General features: G+C 33.7%; 2 protein-coding genes across 4 annotated transcripts; both read left to right on the top strand.

Annotated features, from left to right (window-relative positions):
• Nucleotides 1–418: 418 nt before the first annotated feature.
• Nucleotides 419–2,888, top strand: LOC149413860 (uncharacterized). 2 transcript variants are annotated; one of them, XM_089644266.1, is made up of 4 exons: nucleotides 419–515; nucleotides 1,204–1,416; nucleotides 2,012–2,161; nucleotides 2,245–2,888. In XM_089644266.1, the coding sequence occupies exons 2-4, from the start codon at nucleotides 1,263–1,265 to the stop codon at nucleotides 2,805–2,807; spliced, it is 867 nt and encodes a 288-aa protein (XP_089500392.1). In that variant the 5' UTR covers nucleotides 419–515; nucleotides 1,204–1,262; the 3' UTR covers nucleotides 2,808–2,888. The 2 variants fall into 2 exon arrangements, with proteins under 2 accessions (XP_089500392.1, XP_089500391.1); XM_089644265.1 differs by having other exon boundaries at nucleotides 426–499.
• Nucleotides 2,889–6,456: 3,568 nt separating this feature from the next.
• On the top strand, nucleotides 6,457–10,808 carry LOC149413861 (uncharacterized). 2 transcript variants are annotated; one of them, XM_089644262.1, is made up of 4 exons: nucleotides 6,457–6,597; nucleotides 8,255–8,413; nucleotides 8,897–9,028; nucleotides 9,520–10,808. In XM_089644262.1, exons 2-4 carry the CDS (start codon nucleotides 8,266–8,268, stop codon nucleotides 10,560–10,562), a joined length of 1,323 nt encoding a protein of 440 aa, XP_089500388.1. In that variant the 5' UTR covers nucleotides 6,457–6,597; nucleotides 8,255–8,265; the 3' UTR covers nucleotides 10,563–10,808. The 2 variants fall into 2 exon arrangements, with proteins under 2 accessions (XP_089500388.1, XP_089500389.1); XM_089644263.1 differs by lacking the exon at nucleotides 8,897–9,028.
• The last annotated feature ends 1,606 nt before the right edge of the window (nucleotides 10,809–12,414 follow it).

Here is a 12,414-nt window from a genome sequence, read left to right on the forward strand (position 1 = left end):
TGTTTTATTTACGCGTTAATGGCGGTAACCACGCGGTAACTGTTTTACCGACGCGTTATTGACGTTTAACTAAAATCGCCACCGAACTGCGTGGTGCAGGACGCAACTAAACGCATTTAAGTTAAATGTATTTAGGGTCTTAAATGCGTTTAGTTAAATAAAATTTAAGATAAAATTTGCGATAGTTGGTGCAAGCCGCCCTTAAATTCGTTTAGTTAAATAAAATTTAAGATTAAATTTGCGGTAGTTGGTGCAAGTCGCCCTTAGTTAAATAAAATTTAAGATTAAATTTGCGATAGTTGGTGCAAGTCGCCCTAAGGGCGTAGTCAAAAATACACGTTTTTAATTATTTGAAGCCCAGTACGAAAATGTCGTAAATTAACCATCTGTTTTAGCACACAATCTGTGGCCTGGCTGTCAAAGGTGATTGACAGCCAGGTTAAACGATTTACAACCCGATATGGTGAATTTCATGTGATTTTTGAAGAGCCACTTGTGTGTAAGAGGCCAAGATGGTTATTATATAATTATTGAAAGAGTTATTTTAGTATAGTTATATTATCATTAATCGTTTTCCATATTTTGTTTTCCAATGAATTGAGGTATACACAGATTGACTTGCCCTCGTAGTTATGTTATGTTGACTTAGTAGATCTTAACTCCATTTGGTACTTGTTGTTTGCAAAATACATAATTTAACACTTACAAATCAGTTTTTACAGTTTCGCGATGTGATATTTTAAGCTTGCCAACATCAACCAGGTTTACGCGCGATACACGAGAGTAATATCAATAATATTTGACTAATTTATCTACGTGAGTACATGGACTGGTCCATGGTAACTTACGACGGGACTAGTAAGTTCGTTAAATATTTACTAACAATGAAGTATTTATATTTTCTCCAAACAGTTGATCAACATCTTGAGTTTTATCAGTGTCAGTAAAAGATACCAAAAAGATTGTTTAGTATTTAACATCTGGCTAGATTATAACAGTGACTGAAATAGTTTTCTCTTTTTATTTTTTTAGAATACATAAATATTATATTATTAAAACCTAAAATTGTAATATTAAGTTATTCTTGTAGTTATAAAACTGATTCAAAGTGTTTTTAAAATTATCTGTGCGTTTAATAAACGTATCTCTTTTATGAAAACTTTCCAATGGAATTGATTATTTCACGTTCTGTTACATGTCTAGTTTAATCTGAGTTGGGATCAATATTGCCATCATATAACGGAGTAATATTACACAAGGCCATGGATCTTCCGAACCAAGAGAGTGTCTCTGTCAAGATGGAACCAGGGTCCCGGGAAGAAGGAGTAGCTGAAATGCCGAATGCAGATAAAGATGTTGACCTCCTACATGTAAAGAAGGAGTGTTTTCAGAATGCTAAGAGTACTTCGATAGCCAGTAAGTTGCATTGCATAATATGTACATTAGTTATATATGAAACTGTGATAAAACTTAGATTTTTATTTTTATTTTTCTTTATTCATAAAAAATATATTTGGATACAGGTTTTTTACATGCTTTTCGACTACCACACTAGACACAAGTCCGTATTATGGTAATTGGTATTGTTTAACCTAAAATCGGAAATCGATTCCATGAGCGTTTTTAAAATTTGATTGACGATTTGCAGATTTTTATAAAAATTGAGAGATCTCAAACTGATATTTGTTTGTGCTGGTTTCATTTCATAACTTACCTGCAAAAGGACAAAAAACTAGTACTTTTTTTTTTTTTTTTGGTTTGAGGCATTTCACCCTGAAAAGAGTGCTTTATTACTGTTAAAATTGGTGCGAATCGTTTTATGCCTCACTGATTAAAATGGAACAGTATGGTAATTGTATTTGAAAAGTTAAATAGTACCCTTTTAATGGTTAATTTTTAGTAATATTATTTACTATCATCTTCATGTCCTCTTTAGGGTGATGGACCAAATAGTTGAGTGGTAAGTATGAATCAGCATAATAATCAATTATTTCTCGATTTATTATTCCAGTTAGTATTAATGTTGGGGCCTTTCCCATCAAGGCAGAACCAACATCCCAAGAAGACGGAGGGGGAATTCCTTATATGGAAATAGACATCGACCTTCCAGATGTCAAAAAGGAATGCTTAGGGCACTCTGAAACAACTACCCAGACAATAGGTAAAACCATATATTGGCAGAAATTGTGCTATTCTGTGTATATGTGAATATTGGTAATAATTTCTTTTCGCTATCTTTTTCAGATAAAATAAAACATGTGAATATGCATCGAGGTGCAAAACACTTCCCATGTTCTCATTGTAACTACTCGTGTTCACGCAAGTCAGTGTTAACGTTGCACTTACGCACCCATACAGGAGAAAAACCTTTCTCTTGTTCGTATTGCAGCTATTTATGTTCACGTAAAGACTATTTAAAAAGTCACATGCTGACTCACAGTGGAGAAAAACCTTTTACATGCTCCAACTGCAGCTTTTCTTGTTCTCAAAAGGGAGATTTGAACAGACACCTGCTGACTCACAGTGGAGAAAAACCTTTTTCGTGTTCCGATTGCAACTATTCCTGTTCTCGAAATGGAGATTTGAAGAAACACATGCTGGTTCATAGTGGAAAAAAACCTTTTTTATGTTGCGACTGCAACTTTACATGTTCTCTTAAGGGGATTTTAAAACGTCACATGCTTTCCCATACTGGAGAAAAACCTTTCTCATGTTCCTATTGCAACTATTTATGTTCACGAAAAGACTATTTAAAAAATCATATGTTGTCTCACAGTGCAGAAAAACCTTTAACGTATTTTGATTAAAATCATTAATGTTCTCCATATGGGGGTTTTGAAAAGAGACTGAAGACAAACTTTTTCCTTTTCCGACTGCAACATTTCTTTTTTTTAAAAAGAAATCTAAAAAGTGACATGCTGATTCACAGCGGACAAAACCTTTCTTATGCTCGTAATCTAACTTTTCACGTTCGCAAAAAAATTTAATTACCAGTACAATCCGCACTTAACGTACAATTACAATTGTAATTGTACGTTAAGTGACCTACAATTCTGTAAGTCAAAATTAGTGACGTACAATTCTGTAAGTCAAAATTTAATTTTTATGGTACATGTTTGCACAAACTACCGCCATACGGGGCTAGAGCGGTCGGTTAAATCTTATAATATTGACGGTTCCGAAGAGCAATGTCGGATGTGCAGTTTAAAGTTTCGTTTCTGCGTTTTGACTGTTTTTAAGATCAAAAATCATATTGCTGTTTTGATATTTAGCATTAGCCTCATATTTATTTCATTAAAAATATAAATTATGACAACTTGTTACATCATTCTTGTAGTTTTTGAGAAAAATCATTTTTTTAACGGACAGAGAGCTGGTTTTGTTTCCACACGACATTGCTTTACGGAGATACAAGAAACGTTTGTGTCGAATATTGATATAATATAAATATTTGTCGGATGTGCTCTTACGGTGGTGTTTATTACTAACATATTTTAATAAAACTTAGAATAATTGTATTAAATGCGAACTAATAACTCATCAAAAAGACAAAAAAAATTTTTCTATGAATGTTGTCGGTTATGACAATCTGTCGTTGTTTGAGAAAGGTCCGATGAAATAATAAAAAAAATATATTGCATTTCTATAATAAACGTAAAAATTTTCCTGGTAAAACTTATTTTTCCTTGTTTATCATAATTTTGGTGAATAATATTATTTATGGTGTTTATGAACTGTTTTTTCGACTATCTTAAGATTTCTAGATATGAAAGCAGATAATTTGGAAGTAATAAATATACGGAAAATTTGTGGAGTGGTTTTGCATGACTGGTGCAATGTTTGTGACCTTGTTGAAACTATGGGTATTTTTTCTTTAGATTAATGGCACAAGTGCCATTTACACACATTATAGTTATCGACAGTAAATATAGAAAGAAAGGAAAAATTGTAAGTTTATTTATTTTATTTTATAAATATTAAAATTTTAGTAATTTTCTCAACTACCATACTAGGCTCATGCCCGTTTTTTTGATTTATGTATTATAACAAAATAATATTTTGTAATAAAAACGTAAGGTCGATAAAAAAAATCTGTCACTCAATTTCCACAATTACAGTGAACGTTATTACAAATAACGTTCACTGCAAAAGAAAATTATGAGGAAGCAATCCAAAAAATAAATATTGACTTGGATACTGTGTAAAAATGATTCAAACTAAATAAAGTATAATTAAATGTTAGTAAGACCAAATACGTGAATAATAGGTAGAAAAAATACGCACAACGAACTAAAGCTTTATATTAATGAGGAAATAATAAAATAAGTGGAAGAAATGAAATATCTAGACTCACAGCTGAACATTTCAAATAATGAATTCGTTCGCAGAATACGAAACAAAGTAAATAAAGAAACATGTCAGATTATATACATTGTAACATTCCTTGCCAATTGATGGGTGATGAAAAGATTTTTATAAATAATTAATGATGGATAATCCTAAGATTGTGACATTAATTTGATGATTCCATTACAATAATCAAGACATCTCAACCACGCGCACTGAAAATAAATGTATGTGGGTAGCAAATGTAATCTGTGAAGGAAGTTCTAAATAAAAGAAGGTTTTAATTATTACAAGAAGCTAATTTATTGAAATAACAATTGTTAAATATTTGAACAATAAAACTAACATGAGACTCTAATAGATTTTATCTCCGGGCGTGTCAAGAATGCACGTACAATAAACGCCATCTTGATAAAATATGACTAATGAGCCGATGACATGATTATTTAAAAACTCTAAGTATCTTGTAAAGAAATGTCTGAGTGGGCGCCAGCATAGTATTTAATAACTATGCACGAAATTAAAACAGTAATCCCTATCGGAATGTTGAATTAAATATTATAAAATAAAAGTTAAAAGAAAAGACCTTTCGTGAATTGCAAAATAGACCCTCATGTTCAGCGTCGCACGAAACACACCGCAATCTCCCGAGTCCAGCAACCAACTAAACCAGTCGAAGTACGCCTGCACCGTGATCTCGAAAACAGGAGCGCCAACAGGAGAAAATTAACCAACTGATTATTTCCAATCGGGTCAAGCCGCCCAGGAGTAAGAACTGCTACAACATTATACAATTATATCACCACATTTCAATTACTGTTCATGAATTCTATTTCTCTGCAACAGAAAGTTACAAGAGAAAATGAAAAAAAATGCAAATACTGCAAAATAAAGCAATGCGAATTATTATACACACGGATAAGTGACACGTTAAATAAGCTAAATTTTATGACGTTAAAACAAATTATATATTTTAATGTACTTATTTTTATACATAAAATTAAAATAGGGATGATCTTTCAGGAACTGAAGAGAACAATTAAAATAGGGATGATCTCTAAGGAACTGAAGAGAACAATTAAAATAGGGATGATCTCTAAGGAACTGAAGAGAACAATTAAAATAGGGATGATCTCTAAGGAACTGAAGAGAAAAATTAATTTTACCACGAGATAAACGGACACGGGACGAGAAATGCAAGGAAATTCAGATTACCAACATTAGAAACAAATCAAGCACCCAGAAATGTCTCACGTACCAGGCTGTCCAACTGTATAACAAAATCCCAAAAGAAGTTACTGAGATTGAGAAGATGGTTGAGTTTAAAAAAGAATTGATAAAATACATTTACCTCAAATATTGATGTTTTTTTAACATGTATAATATGTACTTACATTTAAATATTTAAAGATCCATTGTTTCCCAATTTCAGTAATTTTAATTATGTTTCTAAAACTATTAGAACACACCACAATTTGAGCTTACTTTAGATTAATAAATACATAATTATTTTTATTGTTTTCGGAAGGTTTTCAGCGCCATTAAATAAAAGTGGAATAGCGAACGCGGCAATACATTGTCATAAGTACAAGAAGAAAAACCCAATAGTTTTAGGTCGTCTCACACTGTATTTTCTGTTGTATATACTGTATTGCGTCTTATTGTATAAGTGAGTAATTGTATTTTGTTATTTCAGTCATACCCGTGTTGTAAAATTGAGTTTTTGAGGCAAATACTTTCCGCCATCGTTCATTTTGTTCATATGCACATATTCTTTGAATCAAGAAATAACTGGAAACATAAGGGTGTTTCTTAATTGCCACTACAAGTTACTATTATAAGTCTAGAGGTATTCTAAAGTATTTTGAAAATGCATAATGAGAATTTAGGATGGCATTGAAATGAAATAACACAATATTAATTTTAAACGGTAATGTTATGCGATTATAAATTCTAAAATTAATTGTTTCTAAGCACATTATCGCACGGCAATGCCGTGTCAGGTGTGTACGAACATTTCAAAATGGTACCTAGCTTCTCGTTAATGATATCGCTTTCTCTATGGAAAACAATATTAATCTTCTATGATATTTCAACCTTTGACGTTTTCAACATTCCAATGAGAGCTTATTTCACGCTCCTTGTGGACGAGTGTGAGATGGATGAAGTCGAGATAATTCTGGCTGACTCTCTAAGAATACTCCCCATTTATATATAACGCGATAAATAACAGTTCCATCCATTTATTAGGTAAGCTTTTCTTTGATTGATCGCTTGTTACTCATTCTTGGCGGATTGAATATGTCTGCATCGCAAAACGTATTAAATCAAGCCTAAAATATAAAAATAAATCAAATTATAAAACCTGAAATATTCTCAGTGCACAGTGTTATATATTTATAATAATAACAACCAATGTATCCAATACTGTGTTCCCAGGTTAACATTCGCACTTGTACTGCGCATGAAATGTACATTTGAACCGTAGTATGGTGACATCAAATGGATTTTACTTTTAAATCAATTGTTTGTCTCTCATTTTAACAACAAGACGAGCAATAAATGTCAATAAACGCTAAATATCAAAACAAACACATCCTCAAAGATGATCGTTATTTAATTTTAGTGTACATTTACTCCTGATGAAGCGCACATTGTTCGAGATACGTGTAGATAGTGTATGTAAATATAAAGTGATGTAATAAATTAAGTTATTCGTCTTTGTTATAAAATAAATAATGCCATCCCAAAATAATAAACAGTTAATAGAACTTTTCTTCAAGCAATTAATAATCTTAAATGTCAAATCAACTGCTTTTTTATTTTTTTTTTTTTGTAATTATTTTTTATTTTTAATAATATGTTTACATGGTACATAATTCATTTTACATCTTGGGTCTTTTTACTACTCTTCCATTGAAAGCATTTGCTTGTGTATGGAAGGGGAGTGTACATAAATGTTGTTGTTAGTTAGTACTTAAATAGTTCATTGTACATACATGTATGCTTTACCTCCGCCATCTTTCTTTCTAGCGTCCTACGCTGATCTGAGAGCGTAGGATTGAGTTTTTTGACAAGTGTGTTTCTAAAGAATCTATTTTCATGTAAAATGTATGAATTATAATTAGTCCAGATATCTAAATGCGTTGCTTACGTTGCGTACATATTATTTTCCAGTCAGTACGGCTTAAGTCTATTAAGACTATTAGGCTGTATTTATAGAAAGATTAATTATTTTGATGCCCTTTTGAATAATTTTGTTGCTATTTAATATTAACTAGTTGACCCCGAAATGTTTTTCTATTGCTAATGTCTTTTTCTGGCATCTCCGACTTCTTCCACCATTCACTTCCGTATACCACAATATTACCGTGAAAGACTTGATTACATCGACTTCGTATCTCATTGTTCTTCGTATCTCAGATATATTGCGTTAAGTATTCCTTGGGCGTCCCCATTCCATTAAAACACCATTCAAGCCACCCTTCAACCACTACTGGCATTTATAAGAAAAAACTTTGAAATTTTCAACTATGTAAACTACTTTTCAAGTTTTGCGATCACAAACATATGCAGGCTGAATATTTCTATATTAACATTTGTTTTCTTTTCTACTTTTTAAAGTATTAATTAATGCCCCTTTCTTCCGACTTGTAGTTAATTATATAAATTAAGTAAGCAATTATAATACATCCTTTCTTTGTTTTCTCTAATCACATTGCGTGATTTGTTAAAATTGTTATAACTCTGACCCGTTAATTTGCCCCTTGTCAAATATAATTGTTGTGAACCTTCTGAAAATCTTAAATATTACTTTAAAAATGTTAATTTTCGCGAAACGTTTCAATTTTTCCCGTAAAGTTGCTTGATGAATGTGTGAATTTATCGATTGAAGCTTTTGTTCCAGGTTAGAGCATCATGGATTTAACTTCCATCAAGATTGAACCTCTAGAGGAGGCGGTGTCTAACGCTGTAGTAGATAGCGAGGAACAGTTTACAGAAATAGATATCTCATATCCAGACATTAAGACAGAATACTTGGAGTTCTCTGGCAATCAATGCGCAGGTATATGAACAAACTTTGAATTGAACAAAATCAATTTATATTTGGAATATCAGCACAGTTAAATCGATGACTTGACAACATACGATCGATAGGCGTAACTACCGATGATTTTATACCAATTTCCCGAGCACGGTCGCATTGTTGATAGCCAGACCGATATTGAAAATGCAAATCGATATACGCTGGCAACATTTTTACTGCTATGATGATTGTAGTAGTAGTTTTTCTCACATTGTCCGGTTATTCTTAAAATGGGAATGTGCGTCTTTTAAATGACTAGTGATTGACACTTTCATGTCATATTCTAGCGATTGATTGATCATTGAAGCAAGTTCCTCGGAGCATCTTCCATTGAAATACCGGTTAGACAAGGAGAGCATTCCCACCAGACGCCTGCGCTTTAAAGATTGTAATCTGTTTGTCAGATAAGGGGAATCTCTTCGAACGTAACTCCCGTTTCTGGACATCTTCAAGTGTTTTTAGGCTGCGGATCAGAGGTGGCTGCCAAACAATCGGGCTGTCAACAGTTGGGCGCACTTGCGATTTGTCTACTATTAAAGTATCTGAGGGTTCTGTCCAGTACAACCAGCTTCCGAGAGGCTAAATTGACTCTGGGTACCTAATTACCGCAATTATATATTTTTTTAATTTTCTTATGATTAATAAATCAACGAAATACAAAAACTGAATACCTGAAATTATGTTTACATAAATTTGGCACATAATAAGTCTGAATCGAAGTACCTATTATTTAAAAACTCTACAAGTACCAAGATGCGACGGGTTGGTAATTATTCTCTTATAAATTTCCTCTAAACTGCTGCTAGCAGTGTGTCTCTCAAAATATTCGACCTTAAAAACAACTAATTCAATTAAATATATTTTTTATGTCTTTTCGAAAATCAGAAACGCCAATATTCTCTTAACTTATATTATCGATAGAAACTATCGTCCAGCAAAATAAGTTATTAATTGTTTGGTTCATATATTTTTTAAATTTGATTTACTGACCATGAATGACAATAGTTTTTCGAAGGTAAATTATTGGAATATAATCTGATTTACATATTTTTTGTCATCGCGATAATTAAACGTTTATTTTACAGAATCTCAACAAATAATGGAGGGGATAAAAGAAGACGAACTTGATCGCATTGAAACAACTGAAAAGACAGAGACAGAGTACAGGAATTCCAAGAAGAAAAAATCATTTGCGTGCTTTCAGTGCAGTTCCACATTTACTCAGAAAAGTAGTTTGAATACGCATCTGCTTTTACATTCTGGAGAAAAACCTTTTTCATGCGACCAGTGCACTTCTGTGTTTTCTCGGAAAAGTCACCTTAACAGGCATCTGCTCACGCACTCCGGAGAGAAACCATTCTCATGCAGTCAGTGCAGTTCTGCATTTAATAAGAACAGTAATTTAAAAGTGCACCTCCTCACTCACACTGGGCAGAAACCGTTTACATGTACGCAATGCAATTCTTCATTTACTCAGAAGCGTTATCTCGACAGGCACAGCCTCACACACGGCGGGAAGAAACCATATGAATGCACTTTGTGCAGTGCTGCTTTTATTCAGAAAAGTGGTTTGAAGGCCCATATCCTCACGCATACAGGAGAAAAACCTTTTTCATGTGTTCAATGTGGTGCTACATTTATTCGTAAAAGTCATTTAGACCGGCATTTCCTCGCTCACGCCGTAATCAAACCATTCCCGTGCGCGCACTGCAGTCTCGCGTTTCATCAGAAGCGTTATCTTAGCAGGCATATGCTCACACACACGGGGGAGAAACCATTCTCGTGCACCCAGTGCAGTTCTGTTTTCTCTGTGAAATGTAATCTCGATCGGCATATTGTCCTAACACATACCGCAGATAAACCATTCTCATGTCGCTATTGCAGCTCTGAATTTGTACAAAAAAGCCATCTAAAGATGCACCTCCTTACACACGTTGGAGAAAAGCCATATTCGTGCGAGCAGTGCGGTGCTGCATTTGTTCGGAAAACTCATTTGGACAGACATCTTCTCACGCATATTGGAGCTAAACCTTTTTCATGCACTATATGCACTACTGTATTTAGTCATAAAAGTAGTTTAGATAGACATCTTCTCGCTCACTCGACAACTTCCGTGTCAGAGCGATAAGTTCTTTATTCTACTAGTGTTCGCTGGTTCGTCGCCGTTGTCGACAAATATAACTGTTAATCATAGGTAGTAGTTTATTTCATATACAAAGATAATGAGATTTTGAAACGAATTTCCAAAGCGTTGATATATTTCCAATATCTCAAGTACCAGGTTGTCATGGCATAAATTGTTTTCTTGGTCTACATATTTTGATTTAGTGTTTTTATTATTTTCATTATTTATATTATTATGCTTGAAGTGTTTTTGCAGTTCATTATTAAATTAATAAACTTTTCATCAATAAATAAATCTTGAAAAGTGACGGTGATTTCGCTTCTGTGTATTATATTAATTTATTTATAATCAAACCAATCGTTGGGAAGATTGAATGCATTGTGATATAAAAGCTATTTACAAACACAGCGCACATCAATAACTTGGTCACGTTACTCCACGAGGGGAAAATTATGCAAGATAATCAAATCTATAATGAAGCTGGATATCACACGACTTTGAAACCCACATAACTGGTACGAGTACAGTTCCGTAGAGGTGTTCTGGACTGTGGCCCGTAGGACTTGGCAGACACTCCTTGAAACCCACATAACTGGTACGAGTACAGTTCCGTAGAGGTGTCCTGGGCTGCGGCCTGTAGGACTTGGCAGACACTCCTTGCTTCATTTACATTCGGATATATATATTTTTTCTTTAACTCCTCACGGAAGGCCCTAAGGAATATAATTTTTCTCAGGGCCTGTGTCATCTTGTGTGGGGGGTCTTCATGTTCATCACTATATGTAGGGTATTTTAAGGGAAGGAAGACGAGGAAGTTCTGGGAAGGTAAAAGGTATGAGTGTTTGGTAGGAATCTATGGATCAGTGTGTGATGGGGTGGGGTGATGGACTCGAAGTGAAATGCGATGAGTCCGGAGAGACCAGTTCGATAGGCCAAAGGGTCTCCCCAAGCCAGGGTCTTTCGATCTGGCTCGCCACGCAGCTGGTGGTCAGTCGCATCCTGAACACACCTGAACCCGACAACCCCTGCTAAATCACCAAGCGTAGCGAAGCATCTTGGGTGACCTATGGCAGAGATGTTGGTTACCCAATGGTTCCCGGGGCGGCGGCACCCAAACCCGCCTCCAAAATTTATTTTTCTGTTTCTGAGTGTGCGGTTCACTTGATCGTGCGATCCTAACTTATTTTATTATTCATATTCACGTCATATCATTTCGATCGAGTAATACAAAGTTTATTAAATTGGTTTATTAGCTATTTGGCCAAAAGAAGTCTTAGTGTGAAAATAAATTGCACAAATTCTCACACATTCATAGCCACAAGTAGAGTGCCACAAGGCTCTCATTTAGGGCCGTTTTGTTTATTATATTCATAAATGACATTGTTGATATATTTCATAACATAAAAGTATTACTTTTTGCTGATGATATGAAACTTTATAAAGAGATTTTTTTTTTATTAATTGCCGGAAACCCGGGCGTTTATTGCAATAACAGATCAATATTACAAATATGAAAGTAACCCGCCTCACTAGAAGATTTCTGTTCTGAGGCGGGTAAGAGGGACGACTAACATAAATTATTGCATTTTATTACAAACTAATTTGAGAAATCATTGAATGGTGCTCTATCAACAAACTTACATTGAACATAAAGAAATGTCAGTTTATTAATTTTTACATAGTAAATAGTCCAATATTTTTTCAATATACATTAAATGATAAAAAATTAATTTGCGTCAGTGAAATTATTGACCTAGGTATATTGTTCGATAGCAAACTAACTTTTGTGTATCATATTAATAACATTATCAATAAGGCTCTTAAGACTCTTGGATTTGTTTTGAGAGTTTCAAAA

The sequence above is a fragment of the Hesperophylax consimilis genome, chromosome 20 (genome assembly GCF_061612785.1).
Source record: "Hesperophylax consimilis isolate HC1 chromosome 20, BYU_Hcon_1.0, whole genome shotgun sequence".
In the NCBI taxonomy this organism is placed as follows: domain Eukaryota; kingdom Metazoa; phylum Arthropoda; class Insecta; order Trichoptera; family Limnephilidae; genus Hesperophylax; species Hesperophylax consimilis.